The 19,249-nt window shown below is 37.3% G+C and overlaps 1 protein-coding gene across 11 annotated transcripts in view; it reads left to right on the top strand.

The window, feature by feature from the left end:
* Positions 1-19,249, top strand: part of EPHA6 (EPH receptor A6) — a 779,380-nt gene that overhangs the window by 342,632 nt on the left and 417,499 nt on the right. For 10 of the 11 annotated variants that reach the window (XM_070582909.1, XM_070582908.1, XM_070582906.1 and 7 more), the window contains 2 exons: positions 4,553-4,708; positions 18,415-18,750. In XM_070582909.1, the coding sequence (XP_070439010.1) occupies positions 4,553-4,708; positions 18,415-18,750 (492 nt within the window). The remainder of the gene's footprint in view (positions 1-4,552; positions 4,709-18,414; positions 18,751-19,249) is intronic. The other variant, XM_070582911.1, reaches the window with a different exon arrangement.

Genomic DNA, 19,249 nt, shown 5'->3' with positions numbered 1-19,249 from the left:
AACGTTTAAGATCCTGGTGGGCAGGTGCAGAGATCTACTCATCTTGCGGCCTCCCAAGACAAGCCTCGTACGTATGCCCCATTACTTATTAAACTTGTTGCCTACCAGTCTGGAGTGGTCTACCTCTTTCTTTGATCTCTCCTTGCCCTCTGTGTACAGGGCTGGTTTGCGAACAACAGGTACACTAGTGTGGAAAAGACACAGGTGCCTGGAGAAACTAAGCTAGTCTAGGAAGTCAGGAATGGCTTTCTTAAAGAAGTGAGACTTGAAAGATGACTAGGAGTTAGCAAGGTGAGTGGGTCATGGGGTGGAGATGGAGAGAAGAGATTTTCCAACAGAGGACAAGGCTCAAGGCAGAAGAAAGAGCATGGTAAGCTCCTAGAAATTAAAGGGCTCCCTCAGCAGTTCATTCATTCATTCGCCAGATGCTTATGGAAAGCCAGATAATACCTGGCCCTGTTCTAGACCCCGGAGAGACACTTCAGTAAACAATCAGACGAAAGTCTCTGCCCTAATGTGGCGCACATTTTAGAGGGGAATGGCTTAAAAAATTAAACGTACCATGTGTCAGATGTTCTGTTCTTTGGAGACAGAAAAAAAGAGTGGAGGGTAATACAGAGAAAAGAGTGGAGGGTGATATAGAATTCTGCAGTGCTAGGTAGCTGGAACTGCAATTTTACAGAGGGAATCTGGGAAGTCTTCCTTTACATGTTAATGTTACCATTTTACAGGGTAACATTTAAACAAAGACCTGATGCAAGGGAGGGAGCAGACCCTGCAGATGGCTGGGTAAGAGAGGGAGGTAAAGGTCAAGGCAGGAGCTTCAGCTGCCCAGAATTCCGAGGGAGCCGGTGTGGCTGGAGAGATTGCCTCACGTGAACGGAGAACTTGAAAATCTGGGTCCCAGGGAGCAGATAGGGAGTGAAATCATGCAGTGCCTGGTGAGCCCTCAATAGGGCAAAGGCTTTGCTAGCAGAAATGAAAGGCCGCTGGGAGCTCCAGCCCGGGTGCCATGGTCTCATGTGTTCCAGAGAGACCTTTGCCTGTCGGGTTAAGAATAAGTTAAGGGTGTGTGAGAGGGGAGTCAGTTCATCTGATATGGTTGCAGTGGTAGGGAGGACCAAACCGTGGTGAACTTGTAATCCAAGGTAAATATTGTAAAGTTTAACATAAAGATGGTGGAAGTCATCACAGTGTTTTTGTTGTTGTTTTTGGAAGATTCACCCTGAGCTAACCTCTGTGCGAGTCTTCCTCTATTTTGTATGTAGGTCATTGCCACGTCATGGCTCTCAAGTGGTGTAGGTCCGTGCCCGGGATCCAAACCCATGGACTTGGGCCACCGAAGTGGAGCATGCCACACTTAACCACTAGGCCATGGGGCCAGCCCCTCATTACAGTTTTTTAAACAAGGGATATGATGAACAGATTTCTGTGTTCAAACCTGCACTATCCACTAGCCCCATGAGGTGAGAGGGCACTTGAAATGCTAGTTTGAATTGAGATGTGCTGTACGTGTAAAACGCATATCAAATCTCAAATACTTAGTACAAAAAAAAAAAACCTCAAAAAATGAAAAATGTTTCAATAGCTAGATTGTGTGTTGAAATAATATTTTTTGTAGTTTTTCTTGTTTTATGTTTGTGTGTGTGTGTGTGTGTGTGTGTGTGTGTGTGTGAAGATTAGCCCTGAGCTAACATCTGCCACCAATCCTCTTTTTGCTGAGGAAGACTGTCCCTGAGCTAACATCCGTGCCCATCTTAGTCTACTTTGTATGTGGGATGCCTGCCACAGCATGGCTTGACAAGTGGTGCCATGTCCACACCCGGGATCCAAACTGGCAAACCCTGGGCAGCCAAAGTGGGACGTGTGAACTTAACCTCTACGCCACTGGGCTGGCCCAAAAATAATATTTTGAACATATTGGGTTAAATAAAATATGTTATTAAAATTAATTTCATCTGTTTCTTTTTAGTTTTTTAATGTGGCTCCTACAAAATGTAAAATTATGTATGTATGGCTCACTTTATATCACTGTTGGGCAGAGCAGGTTTAAAAGAACATGCTGTCTACAGAAGAGATTAAAGTGGGCAAGAATGGGTGTTGAGAGACTAGTTAGCAGCACTTTGAATATCACTAAGCTATTCAAAGTATTTTAAGAGATTTATAGGCATTCTAAGAAGATTCTAAAGGAAGGTGACAAATTAGCTGAAAACACTTCAGATATGAAATTATTTAAATTATTGTTTTCTGGTTACCAAAGAAAATAAATAAAAGGTAACAGTGTTTTGCTGCACAAAATTAAATTATAAGCAGGGTACTTTATATGCTAAACAATGTTTATGGCTGAGATTTGAATGGCTGATAACAGAAAGAAAGCAAAATATTTATGGGTCTTGTCTATGTGTCTTGTAGGTTTTGTGTCTTATATCTATAGGTATATATCTATAGGTTTTATATTTTGTATCTATAGGTACGTGTAGTAAACTTTTAGTGTAGTCCTATAGTATACACATTCCTAGTTAATTTCAAAATAGTCTTATTTCAAAAGGTGACTTAAAAGCCCTTTATAATAGTATTTAAATTAACATTGGAATACACAGAATGCAAGCTCTCCACTTAAATTTGTACATTCTCTGTAGATTGATTGGTTTATTAGATTTATAAATATTATAATAAATCACATAAAGATATTTAAATTTCTAGTTGGGTTCAACATTTAAAATTATTTGGCAAAGTATTACAAATGTATTCTAGGGAATATTTTCAGTTTTTTTAAAATGCATAATTAAGTAGGAAATAATGATTTTATTGACAAAATATATATAAGATGGCTTTATTGCCATCTTATATATATTTTGTATCTTGTAACTCTATGTCATAAGATTAAATTTAGAAATTAAATATTTTTTAAAGAATATTTTCTGAAAATATTAGTGGGTTTAATTATATATTATTTACATACTGTGAATTTTTGACAGGCTTAGAGAAATATTTTGATGACAGAGTGTTTTTGTTGATTAGCCATATAGTATTAATTAATTTATCAGCAAATTAGAGAAGGGAGTGTTCTTGATATTTATGTGTTACCGCTCATCAGTTCATTTATATTGAAACCAACTTTTTAATAGTAATTTGACTGTACAGAATGGATCATTTTACTTCTCTTGAATTGTTTGATTATTTATAAAAAGTATTGTTATAAAAGCAAACACAAACTATCAAACATGATACAGTTATTGCATACAGACGTGTGCCTGTGTGTCCCTCCTCTCATGCTTTGTGCCTGCTGGAGGGTGAGAGTCAGTGGTGCACGGCACACACTGGTAATGGAGCTGCCGTCATTCAGATCTACACAACGTTCATCCTCTCAGGTCTAAAAGGAATTTTATTGGGACTCATTTAAGTAGGAATTAAATTTACCTCAAAAAAATTAAATGGCATTTTTTTCTCTTTTCTTCCTGGATATATAGAAGAAGTCTTATCAATAGGTTCGTTATTGTTGAATTAGGATTCTTGTATGTTTTTAAATAAAGCATTTTGTAAAAACACGTTGGGTTATAACAGTTTGTTAAAACATTTTTTAAAATAATATGTCACTGGAAAATTGCTCTTCCTTTGTGCTGTAGAACAGCATTAATTTAGAAAGTGACCAGCAGTGGTTTTTCTTTGAGACGAGAGCAGCTAAGCCCCACCGTTCAGGACCGTGGATGCATATGTACACAGGAGCCTTTTTTCTAAATCTTCCATTCCTGTGAAAATGACAACATGGATTTATCAAAGAGAAAATGAGTTTCAATAAAATATTCCATCACGTAACGTTAGTCATTTACACTTCATTTTCATGATTTTTTGTGAAAATTTAATCATTTGCATACAATTTTCATGATTTTTGCCATATGTTTATAGCATATATGCATACCTTATTTACTTAATATTTTATCTACCCACTTTTTTACTTAATTCAAAATTTTTAAATTAATTTATTTCAATATAATAAACAGAAAAAAAGCCATAAAAATAAAACAATGTGATCAAACTATAGCTAGACCTTGCGAAAGTCTCTGAGCCTAAGGTCAGCTCTCATTTTGTTAAAAGAAAATTCCACCAGTAAGAAGGGTGTTAAAGATATACCAGCACCACACTGGGGCTTTCTCCTTGGTATGCGGAAGAACTGAGGGAGAAATGGAACATAAATGCATTTTAAACAGTGTGATTCGATGTAATTTAATATCGTCTCCCAGAAATACACAAAGTCATCTTCTTACTGCCAGGTATGGGCACCCCCACACTTTGCTAAGCACTGTAATTTTGTGTGTGTGTTTCAGGTGTGCTTTTTAAAATTAACAACCTCAGCTAACATGTGAAGTCACAGTGTATTACTAATTGTGAATGACTAATTTCATTAATTAATATTAACATATACTATTGACTTTTCTGTGTGTGACACTGAACTCTGAGATCCAAAGTGAGTATAAATTAAAATATGTCGTACATGTACAAATAAAAGAACTCTAGCAGTAATAACAAAAAATTGTTTCTCCTGTTTTTACAGCTTGCAGACCAGGATTCTATAAAGCATTTGCCGGGAACACAAAGTGTTCTAAGTGCCCTCCGCACAGTTTAACGTACATGGAAGCAACTTCTGTCTGTCAGTGTGAGAAGGGTTACTTCCGAGCTGAAAAAGACCCAGCTTCCATGGCGTGTACCAGTAAGTGGATACATTTTGCATTTGGGAATCCTGTTTCCAGCGCTTTTGGTCTCTTCATCCTAAATTTTTTTAATATAGATATGTAAAATCCTGTACTGTTGGTGCTATTTGTCTTTGATAACAGTCAAGGAAAAAGTTTCTCTTTGTTCTCAGCATAGTTGCTTTTCATCTGCTTGCGAAGAATGTGTTTATCCCTCAGAATTCACATTGATCCTTGACATGCAAGTGCCAGCACTGGTTTGAGGCCCTGTGCATTTTCCCTAGCCATGATCTGTCCTTAGGAAGCTACAGCAGTTTAAGGCTACCTGAGAATTTATAGGCAAAACTTCTGTTCTTTGCTTCATCCCTTGACCATTTTAAGGCACATCAGTTTAGGCCCATCAAGTTTACTGTGTGGGTGGCTTCCAGAGGGAGCTTTAAAAGTCATTGTGCTGTTGTTATGCAGAAAAGGTTGAGTTTGTCTTTAAAGGAAAGTATTTTTGAGTTTGTCCATATTTCACTTCTCACCTTCTCTCCAATTTTTGGGTTGGAACAAATAGAATATTAAATCTAGTGAAGGTCATTTTAATGCATGCACTGAGAGTTTTAAATTATTTGTATTCTATTATTAAACAATTGTGAAATATCTGTACAGTTTTTAAAATAAAAGTGAATATATTAATATATTGTTAAGTAATGCAAAAAGTAAAGTGTCACCTCAATAGTTATAAAGTCTTGTTAAATTCATAAATGATATAGTGAAAATTTCCCCTTATTTTTGATGAATTGGTGCCAAAATATAACTTATCTTATGTAATTCCATAGAGGCAAAAATAGGTTGAGAATTGTGAAATGCCACATATTCCTTAAAGACAATGGAGATGTCCCATTTCTTTTAACTGATGCAGTTCATATTATTACAGACTTTGATATAAAATATTTTTATAGAACACGTTTAGTAGAAATGGAACACGTTCATTAGTAGATGTAACTTTTACTTTCTGATTGTAAATGCTGAGTGACTACTTTCTTCAGAAAATTGTAGCCTGGGAAATTACTGCCTCGATATTTTTTTCTCTAGGAACATATTTTAAATTTATAAATAGGAAAAAGAAAATTCTAAATGTAATTTCTTAGGTATTGTGGAAATCGTTTTGAGTTGGAAAAGCTTGCTCTTACTATATGTTGTAATCCCTGCACGCTTGCTGTACATGATTCTGTTACACTGTGGACAGCATGCTGCGGCTTGAGCAGCTGGTGGTGGTTCAGATGGTTGCAGTCCTGCCAAGCCAGTACCCCTCACAGCGTGGCTCAGAAACCGAGTGGAGCTCCCGAGCTGAGTGACAGAAGAGAATCTCCTGTTTTCATTTTGTTAGGAGAGCGTAAATAGATGATTAACAAGCTGAAGGGATAAACTGGTTCCCATCAGTATAAACCTTCAGTGAAGTCGCAGAATAGATAGTTGGAAAAGCATACAGATCTTTGGAGTGAGAGACTAGTTAAGGAAATAAATATGGGATGAACAAGGTCTATGAACCTGGTAAACTAGTCAGTCATGGTTGAATCAAATATGCGCATTTATCAGCTAAATGTTTTATGTTTCTTGGATTTTCTTTCTTTTTTAAAAAATTTTCTTATTCTTACTCTTGGTATGGTAAATTATGTTTGTAAAATGGCAGCCTGCTGTGGCTACACTAAGTGGAAGCAGCTACACTAAGTGGGCAGAGCTATAGACAGGGACCAGCATGCTGTGTGGCCAGCAGGGATTAAAAGACAGAACCCCCCAAAAAGGTGAAATTTTCAGTCAGGTCTCCCAGTGCAGCCTCAGGCGGCTCCCCACTCAAGGCTTCTCTCTGCTTCCTTGAGGACTGCTATGCCATGGTTTGGCAAAGACTCAGCATGGCGTGCTGGTAAGTTCACCATCTTTTAGAGCCTAATTATCTGAGTGTATATCTTGGTTTTGGTGCTTACTAGCTGTTTAACTTTGGGAAAATTATTTAACCTCCCTTAGCTTCCATTGCACTGGTAGGTAATAACAGTACCTACCACATTCTGTTGTTACAATGATTAAATAAGTTAATATTTGAAAAGTGCTAAGAACAATACCTAGCACATACTAGGTGCTACGTAAATGGTTATTTAATACGTAAAGCTGTTTTCTTATGACTCATTTTGAAATAGTTTCTGATAAGCTAGTATTCAAACTATTAAATACTTTATGTTGGTACTTTTATATTGGGCTCACAGCTTCCATTATTTGCATTTATATAAACTGAAAAAAAAATAATGTACTGAATTTTTAAGAACTTTTCACAAAATATTTTGTCCTGTACCTCTATGCCTATCTGATATCAGTAAAGTTTTTTGAATTACGCTCTAAATAGATGAGAGACCCTAGCAGTTATCACATTATATGCAGAAAAAGTAAGAGCTGTAAACTAAACTCCAATGTATCATGGCTCCTAAAAATGAGAAGGTTAGATTTTTGGGGAAGAAAAATCAGAAAAATGACAAGTATGAGGTCATTGAACAATTAGTCTTAAGAGGACCCAGGGTAAGTTTACCAAGATTTGAACTTTTGAGGCCAAAAAGCAAGCAGTCAATCTTTCTAGTCTTACATTAACTGCTGACAATAGCCAAATTTGGATAGATACAACTCCCTCACCTTCTAGATTATGCATCTATGAATCAGCCATTCTTTATTACCGTTATTCCAGTAGTGTATTATCTAACACTGAGGATTTGAGTGAGGTAAACAATGAATCCCATCACTTTTGGGTGTTTCTTCAGTCTTAGAATTTCAAACTATGCTTTTAGAGAATCTCCTGGGGATTTAAAAGGAGGCTTTTTTTCCCTTAGTATCAGAGACGGGGAGATTTTGAAAGTATGAGTTTAAAAGAAAATGAAGGACTAAAATGTTGGAAATGATAAACCAAGGCATTTGGCCAGTAGGTTGCCTAGTAGAGAAAGATTTCATAGATAAGTGTAGTCCATGATCATATAAATGATATGATTTTAATGACTTCAGAGAGTCTGCCCCTGCTCCTTAGCACCATCATCAAAACAATAACAACAACCCTTGAAAATGTGATTGCACCATTAAGAGTTTTATAATTTCTTTGGGTTTTCACTGTAGAGGTAGGTGTCTTTTGGGGGGGGGGGAGGGGGTAGATTAACCCTGAGCTAACATCTGCTGCCAATCCTCCTCTTTTTGCTGAGGAAGACTGGCCCTGAGCTAACATCCGTGCCCATCTTCCTCTACTTTATATGTGGGACGCCTGCCACAGCATGGCTTGTCAAGTGGTGCCATGTCCGCACCCAGGATCTGAATCTGTGAACCCCGGGCTGCCAAAGTGGAATGTGTGAACCAGGCTGGCCCGGTGTCTTTCTTAGTTTCATAATCTTGAGACATATGAAATATATGATTTATTCACATAAAGATTTTTTTATTAAGATTTTATTCTTTTGGAGCTGTTTTAGATTCACAACAAAATTAAGAGAAAGTATAGAGATTTCCCATATACCTTTCTTCCCTGTTATCAACATCTCCCCCCCCCCAGAGTGCTACATTTGTTAGTCTGTGAACCTACATGGACACATCATAATCACCCAAAGTCCATGGTTTACAGTTGGGTTCACTCTTGGTGTTATACCTTCTGTGGTTTGGACAAATGTATAATCACATGTACCTCCCATTATAGTATCATACAGAGGATTTTCACTGCCCTAAAAGTCCTTTGTGGTCCACCTGTTCATCCCTTCCTCCTTCCATCAGCCCCAGGTGACCACTGATCTTTTTCCTGTCTCCATAGTTTTGCTGTTTCCAGAATGTCATATAGTTGCAATCATACAATATGCAGCCTTTCAGATTGGCCTCTTTCACTGAGTAATATGCATTTAAGATTTCTTCACGTCTTTTCACAGCTGAAGAGCTCATTTCTTTTTAGTGCTGAATAATATTCCATTCTCTGGACATGACACAATTTATTTATCCACTCACCTACTGAAGGACATCTTGGTTGCTTCCCAGTTTTGGCAGTGATGAATAAAGCTACTGTAAACATGTATGTGCAGGTTTTGTGTGGACATAAGTTTTCACACTTATTTGGGTAAATACAAAGGATTAAGATTCCTGGATCACATAGTAAGAGTATGTTTAATTTTGTAAGAAACCACCAAACTACCATTTTGCATTCCCGCCAGCAATGAATGAGAGTTCCTGTTGCTCCACGTGCTTTCCAGCATTTGCTGTTGTCAGTGTTCTGGATTTTGGCCATTCTGATGTGTGTAGTGATATCTCACTGATGTTTTAATTTTCCTTTCCCTGATGACATGTGATGTAGAGCATCTTTTCATATGCTTTTTTGCCATCTGTATGTCGTCTTTAGTGACGTCTCCACATAAATTTTTTTAAGTGTTTCAATTGGCTACAGTTAAAAAACAAAAAAGATGCCTCATATTCAAAGCTACTTGTGGGGGTGCTGTGATCCTTCAGTCTTCTATTGCGCCTGGCTGTAATTGTTAATTTTCTTATCTGACATTTTGTTTCACTAACTCCTTTCTCACAATCTTTGAGTATAGTCCTCCAAAACAAACGCCTTGGAAAAACAGTCTTCATTGGTTGTGGCTACTTCTTCACTTTTACTTTTTACTCTACTGCGTTCAGATTTTTGCTCTTCATTCTACTGCAATCAGATTTTTCTTCCATCACTTCAAATCAGCTGTATAAGGAAAACTCACCAATGATCTTTGCCATTTTGTGTTAGAAACATTTTTATCCTGTTATTCATGATACATAACTCTGTTGATCACTCCCTTTTTCTTGAAACACCTGTTCCCTTTTTTCTAAGACATTGCAATCTCCCCTTCACCTTCTTAATTTTCTGACTATTGTGTTTGTCACCACTGATGGTTTCTCTTCTTTTGCTCACCCATTAAACATTAATTTTCCTCATCTTTCTTTCTTCTCCTTCTTGTATTTTCATAGGTTCTCTTTCTCATGGCTTCAAATATCATTTGTAAATAGATGGTGCCCATATTTTTCTTCATATTCTGGCTTCTCTCCTAAGTCTAGCCAGTTAACTCTGGGATCTGACAACCTGTGTGTCCTATGGAAACCTGCACCTCTCTGACCTTACATCTTGCTCTCCTTGGTTGTTAAACTCATGGACTTCCAAGACGCTCAACTTGTCCTCGTCCTTGGTGCCAGTGGTTTCCTCTACTTAAAATGCTCTTCCACCATGTCTTCTTATGGCTGATTTCTTTTTGCCATTCAGGCTCAAATGTCAGCTTTTAGGACAGGCATTTCCTAGCCACTTATTCAAAAATATAATCCATCCCAGTTACTCTTTTTAATAACACATTTTATTTCTTATGGACTGTGTCACTCTTTGAAAATGTCTGACTTATTTGTATACGCACTTCATTCTAGCCACACCAGACTACAACAGCCATGGGATCAGAGGTGTTCTTTCTTTGCCATCATCTCCAACATTAATAGTACCTGGCAGATACTAGTTAATAAGTAAATATAGGATGAATGAATAAATTAATAATTTTAGCTCAACCTGCAAAAGCCAACTTTATTGTTTTCTACCCCAGTCTCCTCATCCACCTCGGCTCATTTCCTTATCTCCCTCTCCAATTTTAATTGTTTTAGAGTCTCTCGAGCAGTTCTAATATCCAGTTATGGCAGCAATATACTTGTAAGTTTGGGCCTTCTTGATTTTTTTAAAATTGATTCTGATCCTTTTGCGTAAACTGCAAAATTTATTAAAAAAATTGGGTGTTAGAAATATAAAATGAAGCACTGAAATGTTTTCTCTAGTATTTTAATCTAATTCATAAACTCTTTATTTCATTTCTCAGATGACTCATTAATGTGTGTTCCATGCTTTAAAGGATGAGCTGGGGGGACACTCCACAATGTCAGGTCTTGGTCAGTTCGGGCTGCCTCTGAGAGCAGTTCAGAGCACAGGAGACCCTGCTGCCTGCCAGGACATCTGTTATCATCATAACTGTTTAAGGCTTTTCCAGGCCAGAGGAGAAAAACATCACCGAGGTTGACAAAAGAGGAAGATAGAGTTACTAAGAAAGTACTTGTCAAGCAGAGAAGGCAGAGAACATGAAAGGAGCGAGAGAATTGAAGTGAGAGTCTAACATATGGATGTGTGAAAAGACAGGCAAAATGTAGCTCAGCGGCCATGGCATTTTTACTCTGTTTCTCATGTGTTTAAATCAATCGGAGGATTGTTTTTTTTAAGCTACTGAACAGGTGCTGGAAGATTAATACATTCAGCAAACTTGTCTTATCTACTTAGAAAAGTTCAAAACATAAAATGTAAATCATATGTGGGTAATTCTAATGCACATCATTAAGGATTTCACTTTTTTTTTTCATCTAGATATGTAATTAAGTATCTTGTGGGTAAAACAGTCTCTTCCAACTTCATTCTTAACACACAGGCAAATATGTCTCTGTGTCTTTGTATTTGATGCACAGTGACAGTGATTGGGATGAAGGTGTAAAAGTTGAAGTTATTTTTGCTGTAAGGCTAACATTGTAAAACATGCCTTCTTCATTGCTGGAATAATGGACCACTTGAGAAAGTCATTATCTTCTCACTCTTACTTATTTTTTTTTTCTTGAGATTTTTTTTTTCCTGCTGGGAAAGATTTGCCTTGAGCTAACATCTGTTGCCAAACTTCCGCTCTTTTTTTTTTTCTGCTCCCCAAGGCCCCAGTACATAGTTGTATATTCTAGTAGTAGGTCCGAGTTCTTCTAAGTGAGCCGCCACAGCATGGCAAATGACAGACAAATGGTGTAATTTTGCTCCTGGGAACCAAACACAGGCCACTGAAGCAGAGCACACAGAACTTTAACCACTAGGCCATCGGGGGGTGACTCCTCTCTCACTCTTATTTTGAGTAGAACAAACAGTGCATTGAGATGCAGCAGGAGAGATGTTCCTCATTTAAGCTGCCCCACTCAGGTTTCCCTGCTCTGGGTGGTACATCATGCTCACATCCAGGTCCACTGCTCTGTTTGCTCTCTGTCCTTTGTTTTCCCCCCTTTCTGTGGTTCTTTTTCTCTTTGTCTTTTTAGGCTCATTTTGCATGGAGAAAACCATTCTGATTCCTTCCTTTTCCATCTCACAACTGAAATAGGAAAGTGCAACTAATTGCTTAGGTGGTGCATTGTAAACCCACGGTAGCAGCCACGATTTTTCAGAGGCCAGAAAGGAAGAAACTACAAAGATGGATTTTATTACTTCTAGCAGGCTTGTCCTATCATAGAAAATAACTCTAAATATTCATTCTGTGTATTGCAATGGTATATTTTAAAATTAAAACGGCCCTTTACAGAATAGTCACCTGTATGTAATGAATCCCAGTTTCCCCACTATGAATCACTGATGTAAAAAGTCACTCGAGCTTCATAGAGTTTGCTAAATACAAATACTTCAATTTTTATTTCAGCCAAGGTTCTTTTACCAAATCACCTGGGAGAGGCTCCTCTATAGGAAGAGGTATTAAGTGTCATTGTGCTGATGCTGAAGAATTGAGTTACTGCTTGCTGCCAGAGTGCTGTTCCTGGCTTTCACAGTTGGAATTCAGAGGGAATCGTCCCATTCAGTATCATCTACTTGTACACGACAGACCAATTACCAAGAAGCATCCATATTTGGAAAGAGAGCATTCATAATTACCCTACAATGTGATGCATTTTGAGAAAGGTTTACTAATTCGCTTTAATATATTCATTTATTGTTTTGCTTTTCTCTCCCAAATTATGATAGTGCTTAGGCTCTTCATATTACTCTTTTCATTTCTAATGAGTGTTTAATTAAAAATAATTAACTCAAACACAGAAAGTGTGGTATGTAGGTATCTGTGATTTTTTTTTTTCATAGTATTAGAGAAACTGGATGATATTTGACTCAAAAGACCCAAGGCCAGACTGCTCATCATTTCATTTGTATTTTAGGGTGCTTTTATCCTGCTTGTGGTTTTGCCCTTTACCTCTTGGCCTACACAGCTATAACACAATTCTGCAATTGTTACAGTTAGTTATTCTGTGAGATTATAATGAGTTCTTTTTCTGGATTGATGAGGATAGTTAACTATTTTTTGGAATTTTCCCAAGGTAAAATTTTGTCCGTGCTCTGTAGCATAGAAATTTTTAGCCACAAATGTTTGCTTTACAGGTTTTAGAGTGTCCCCAGAACTGTATTTTGAGAAGCTTCTATTCCTTCTAAATGGGTGTGACGTGGGTGGCTGCCCATTTTGCTATAGTTCTTAATTAGTTCATCTCATTTTCGTAATATGAACATCCTCTTCCACTTCTCAAGTGATTTTCAAATCATGTGGATCTCTCCTTAATCAATAATACCAGGCTCTTGCAAAGATTATAACCTTGAACTCTCTACTCTCCAGTATTTGTCAAAATTTGCACGGTGTGAAAAAATAACTCTTGGAAGACTGCACAAAGCCATGCATTCTATTCATTCCCTTAGTTAAAGCACATATCACCTTGGGATCAGGCTGGACCAGGATAGACTTGTGTACATGAATACAAATATTCCAGTGTAATATGTACATTTGGTAAGCATCAACCCACCTCTTCTATAAAATGGAGATATCAATAACTACCTTATAGATTTATTGTGATAAGAGAATGAAATAAATCGTGTGAAATATTAAGTATATGCCTTAGAACAAAATGAGTATTCAAAAATGTTGGCTATATTTTTTTAGTATATTCCTATGAGGTATAAAAAGTGATCAGTTCTGCCTGAGGACAATAGGAAAGTGTCACAAAGGAATAACACCTAAATTGGAACATGAGGATGACTAAGAATTTGTGGAGAATCTAAAAAGAATTATCTAAGTCCTCATTCACAGTACTCTGAAAACATTAATGGATGACAAGTCTTAATTTTAGACATAAATTTAGTTACTCAAGTAGATGCAATAATATTGAAGAAAATGAGAGGATGTGGAATGAAAAGGATTTGAAGTGCACATGTGCTGTATTTTGAGCAATATTTACCTTGACAATCCAATTTTGAATTTCTCTTCTGTATGTAAAATTATTTTTAAATGCTCTAAGATAACATTATTAAAAGGAATCTGTTGTAGGAAGGCAACAAATTGCTCACTGATTTGTGTGTCTTGAAAATTTATGTTTGATGATTCTCTTTAAGCAAAGCTCTGTAAAATACTTTTAATATTTAAATTGATTTACCAGACTTTTTCCCTCTCTAGGATGATTACAGTATGGTAGAGTAAAAAAAGAAAATCTAAACATGAAAGACCTAGGTATCATCCTACCTCTGTTGCCCCGCGTGACCTCAACATAATTACAGTGCTTTCCTGGGCCTCATTTCTTTGTGTGAATAAATCAGTTTAGAACCTGCGCTATGGTGAGGTTGAAGCCCCAGTTTGTGATCACTCGTCATCCATTTCCAAATATACACACATTTTAGGAACAAAACTTATAAAGCACAAAGTTGTTTAGAGAAGCATACAAAATTTTGTTTACAGCTACTCCTATTAAATACAGTTTTCAAAGATTATATAGGAAGGATATTAGATTAACGATATAGATATGGATATAAGTTAAAATTAATAGTGAGAGTGGCCGGCCTGGTGGCTCAGCGGTTAAGTGTGCATGTTCCACTTTGGTGGCCCAGTGTTCCCCGGTTCAGATCCCAGGTGCACACCTATGCATCGCTTGTCAAGCCATGCTGTGACAGCCATCCCACATATAAAGTAGAGGAAGATGGGCACGGATGTTAGCTCAGGGCCAGTCTTCCTCAGCAGAAAAGAGGAGGATTAGTGGCAGATGTTAGCTCAGGGCTAATCTTCCTCAAAAAAAATTCTAAAAAATAAAAATTAATAGTGATAATGCAAAGAATGAAATGACTTTTAGAGTTTTAAATTATGTATATGCAAATCTGACAACTTAAAATTTTAGTATACTATTAAAATCTGCAGATATACTTTTTCATTTGTTTATATGTATTTATTTTTCTTTAGCAAATTCTACAATTTACTCATTTACAAAAGTGTATAGCTCAACATCTCTAGATGGTTCAGTATATTTTTCAGTGTTCTCTTTGACATATATTAACACAGAAAAATTTTTCTCTCATTTCTAAACTCATAGATATGAAGGAATTTGCTTTTTATTAGGAAACTGTACTACTACAGTCTTGGTTGCCATTAAATTAACAAACATTTAAATTATTGGCAGGTGGTAACTTAAGAATTGGTGAAATATAGTGTAGTAATCAATAGCCTTTGATGACTTGATATCCTCCATTATTTGGATAAAAGTTTCATTGTTCTTAATGTTAAAAAATTCATCTGCAAGCCACCATTAGCTATAGAGTCTCTGGGTGAATAGTCACTCTCCAGGCGATATGAAAAAGACCCCTGTTTGTTTATGAGTCAATACAGTTCTAATCAGAAACATGAAATAGAAGCCTACAGCAATCAGTGCAGTAAGTGAAATATGACCCCTCAGTTTTCTCCTCCTGTGTAGCCTTTCTTTAAGGGTGTTCTGCAGAATGTTTTGGGTCAGTCGGCCAGCGGAGTCTTGCTGTGGGCACTGAACTCATCCTCCATGTGGTATCTCGTAGGGCTAGAGCAGCTGCCTCGGATGTGTTGTGGGAAATACAGTTCTGCTTAAAAACATTTTCCATAAAAAAAACTTAAAACAAAACAAGCATAAAAAAACAAAACAAAACAGAGGCCCACCTGGCCTCTGCTACTCGGAGAGGAAGACAGGGGCTGCAGGCCCAGTGCTTTCCCGGGTGGGGAAGAGACAGCACTGCCACAAGGTTCCCGTAAGCTCACTGTGAGAGCACTGTTTCTTTATTCTTTAAAAGTGCAAAGGCCGAATCCAAATCGAAGCAAAAAAAAAAAAAAAGGAAGAAGATTAAAAATGTGTTTTCCAGACAAACTAGTAGAAGTAAAATTGTAGTTTTTATGTAAGGTTTATTATCTGATGGGCTTGAAAAACAGCTAGCTGCAAATCAGAATAATTGCCCTTTTCTTCTGAAGCCAGTCTGGGGGGGTGAAGTGTGGAGATCGCTTTTCTTCTGTGTGAATTGCTTGTTTCCTTAAAAGAAAAAAAATCAATGTAAGGAAATCCCTTGGAGTTCGCAATACAGAGGTGTCCAAAAGAGTTATTGCTGCCACAATTTTTTCCAAGTGTGGCTCATAATCTTTGTATAATTAATAAATGATAACAAAGCAATCATGCTACATTCATAAAAGCCCAGTGACACATAATTTAGTTGAATCTGAGGATTACAATTAATTGTCTCTCTTTGTTCCAAGTTCTAAATCTTAGTAAATGATTCACTGCATGTCATTACAGCTTAATATTTGCATGAAATCACAGTTTAGCCGGCATAATTTAGCAGCAATTAAAAACCTATTTAATCGTCATGCAAATTAGTATGAGGGCCCTTGAGGGAGAAGTGTGTCTGCCTTTTTTTGTTTTTTTAAAGTATCTCTAGGTGGACAGTTGTATACCTGCAGATGCTCATGACATAATTGATAACATTTTTCCTGTTCATGGAACTATAAGTGAATAATCCTATTTTCCATTATAAATAAAAGAGCAACAACATGAATGTGTCGTTCTGTAGGAAGATGTTATCATGGTAACGATAATGAATCTTTATCTCCCAGGCATACATCTAGGTTGGAAGAAGAAAGCCACACTTGTCCCTCTGCTCTCGTTTATAAATTCCTTTCATGTCTTCCTTAGCGAACGCAGGCATTTCTGTAACTCTATAGAACCTGAAAGGGTATAAACCATTGGCATAAAGCAAGGTGTGCAGAACCCTTTTAGAAAAACTGTCCCATTTCTGGGTCTCGCTTTAGGTGGTGTACATATAGGTTGCTGAGGTCCCTACTCATCAGGTTGCTGATAGCAGGATCCTGCAAAAAGAAAGAGGAAAACATATAATAACACTTCTTAATATCTCACTCCCAATACAGTCATTAGATGGTCGACGAAGTGCTTTGCTACTCTAGCACCATGTGACAGATCTCACTGCTAAGTCCCTGGACTCGTTCGGATCATTCCACTCTGCAGTCAGAAAGCTCTTTAAAACACTTCACTTCCATACGTAAAATGTGGGTTACTTCCTGCTCTACGTAGAAACATATGGAGACTGGTTCCAATGAGCCAGAATTCTTGCATCATCTAGCCCCTTCCTTTTCCTTATAACTCACTTCTTGCTTCCTCCTTTTGCATTCTAGCCACAGTGACTTTCTGCCAGTTCCATGACTATTTTAAGATCTTTCTTGACTAAATAACTACACACCTGCCTAATATTCTTCCTACCTCTCTGCACGTCCTCTTCAGCACCTCCATGAGGCTTCCTCAGAATGTTTCTCAGACTGGTCCTTCTCAGAGTTTTTATTTCAGCTCCTCTCCTTTTGATTTTCATAATCACACTTATTATCATTTGAATTCTGTTCTTCTGTTTATATGTATGTGTGTTTAGCCATGCAACTAAAATGTAAGTAACAGGAAAGTAGGACTAATGTCTGTCACATTCACGCTATAAGCCGAAAATCTAGCAGAGTATCTGGCACACATAGTAATTGCTAAAAAAAAATCTTTATTTAATGAATGAATGATTGTATCTTGAAATCCCAGAGGAGTCTATATCAGAGCTTGAATTTCTTTCTATGAAGAAAATGTCACAGAGAATTCCTGCCTATCTTCTAAGCAAATCTTTTTGATAGCAGAAATGTAAAGAATAGCTATAGATTTCTTAAAACTAAGCAGGAATGTTATTTCATTAGTTATTTATGCAATGAATTATTTTTCAACATGTCTGTCATAAGCATAGTCTCTTACAGAAAGGGTTCTGTGACATTTCACGTACGGCACATAGGGCACTGCCTGGCACCTTGTAGACCATCTGTTCAGTGAGTGACATGAAACTCGAGCCTCAAGGACCCAGATCTAAGTGTAAAAGATTGTTGACACAATTTTAAGAAAAGGCTGGAGTAGTTCAAGGATATTAAGTGCTTTGTGCATTGTGATTCGTAGGGGAAGATAGTGGGAAAGAAGGCTGAGGGAAGATGCTTCTCTCTCACCCATGAGCAGCTTGGTTTATGCAGTCTTGATGACAAATTTAGAGGATTATGCGGGTCTCTTTATTAGCTTTTAGGAGCACACTTCTTTGTGTGGGGTGAAATTAACCTAGATAAATTGAGTTACCGTTTCTTATATACACCCAGTTCTCTCCTTTCTGCAGAGTTCTTTTAGCCCACGAAATTGGCAAAGCCCGAGTGACAGCCTTTGTGCTGCCTCCAATGTCCTTTCTCTCCCTCTTCTTCCAAACTGTCTGTCAGCCCTAAATTTGTGGTCATTTATTCTCAGTCTGTGAGAAACAGATACTTAGAGATTGTCAAAGGTAATGAAAGGGAGGTTTAGTTACACATCAAGCTTAGTATGAAGACTGAAAGACTGAATACAATGCATTTTATATAAGTATGTTACTATTTTTTTTCAAATTTTGAAAATTATGATATGATTATTAACATGTAATTAAAACCATCACATCTCATCAGAAGAAAGACCTCGAACTAATATAAAAGACCAACAAGTGTTTATTGATGAAGTTTTCAAGTTAACACCAAAATTCATTGTCCTATACATGTACATTTGTTTTCTAATTGCTTTTCTCTAGGGCCACCTTCAGCTCCTAGGAATGTGATTTTTAACATCAATGAAACAGCCCTTATTTTGGAATGGAGTCCACCAAGTGACACAGGAGGGAGAAAAGATCTCACATACAGTGTAATCTGTAAGAAATGTGGCTTAGACACCAGCCAGTGTGAGGACTGTGGTGGAGGACTCCGCTTCATCCCAAGACATACTGGCCTGATCAACAATTCTGTGATAGTTCTTGACTTTGTGTCTCACGTGAATTACACCTTTGAAATAGAAGCCATGAATGGAGTTTCTGAGTTGAGTTTTTCTCCCAAGCCATTCACAGCTATTACAGTGACCACGGATCAAGACGGTAAGTTCCACTGCTGTTCTCTCAGCACAGACCCATCATTCCCTTTTGATGCGTAATATCACTGGTGGACCCACACTTGCCGAGGTACAGGTGTGTACTCTGTACACTGCAGAGGTACAGGTGTGTACTCTGTACACTTGCCGAGGTACAGGTGTGTACTCTATACACTGCAGAGGTACAGGTGTGTACTCTGTACACTGCAGAGGTGACTTTCTGGTTGTTCTTATTGTTTCCCCAGGTGCAGAAAGATACTTCTGGGATTACTTCTTAGTGGTATGGTTAATTAGATACAATACTTCTCTCTAATGTCTATGCACTTATGTTTTTGGTATAATCCTATACCAGTATCTTAATGAGCCAGTCCACATTACTTGCCAGCAAATGTCAGACATAGATAAAATGTTGCTAAATGAATTGAAATTGAGCTGTCCCACTTATGCTACCATCCCTTTTCCATTTCAAAGCATATAGTAAGAATTCATGTTAATTATAATTCCTC

Source organism: Equus przewalskii, chromosome 18 (genome assembly GCF_037783145.1).
Source record: "Equus przewalskii isolate Varuska chromosome 18, EquPr2, whole genome shotgun sequence".
NCBI lineage: Eukaryota > Metazoa > Chordata > Mammalia > Perissodactyla > Equidae > Equus > Equus przewalskii.
The sequence above is the reverse complement of the archived record's forward strand: the minus strand, read 5'-3'. Positions and strand labels throughout refer to the sequence as shown.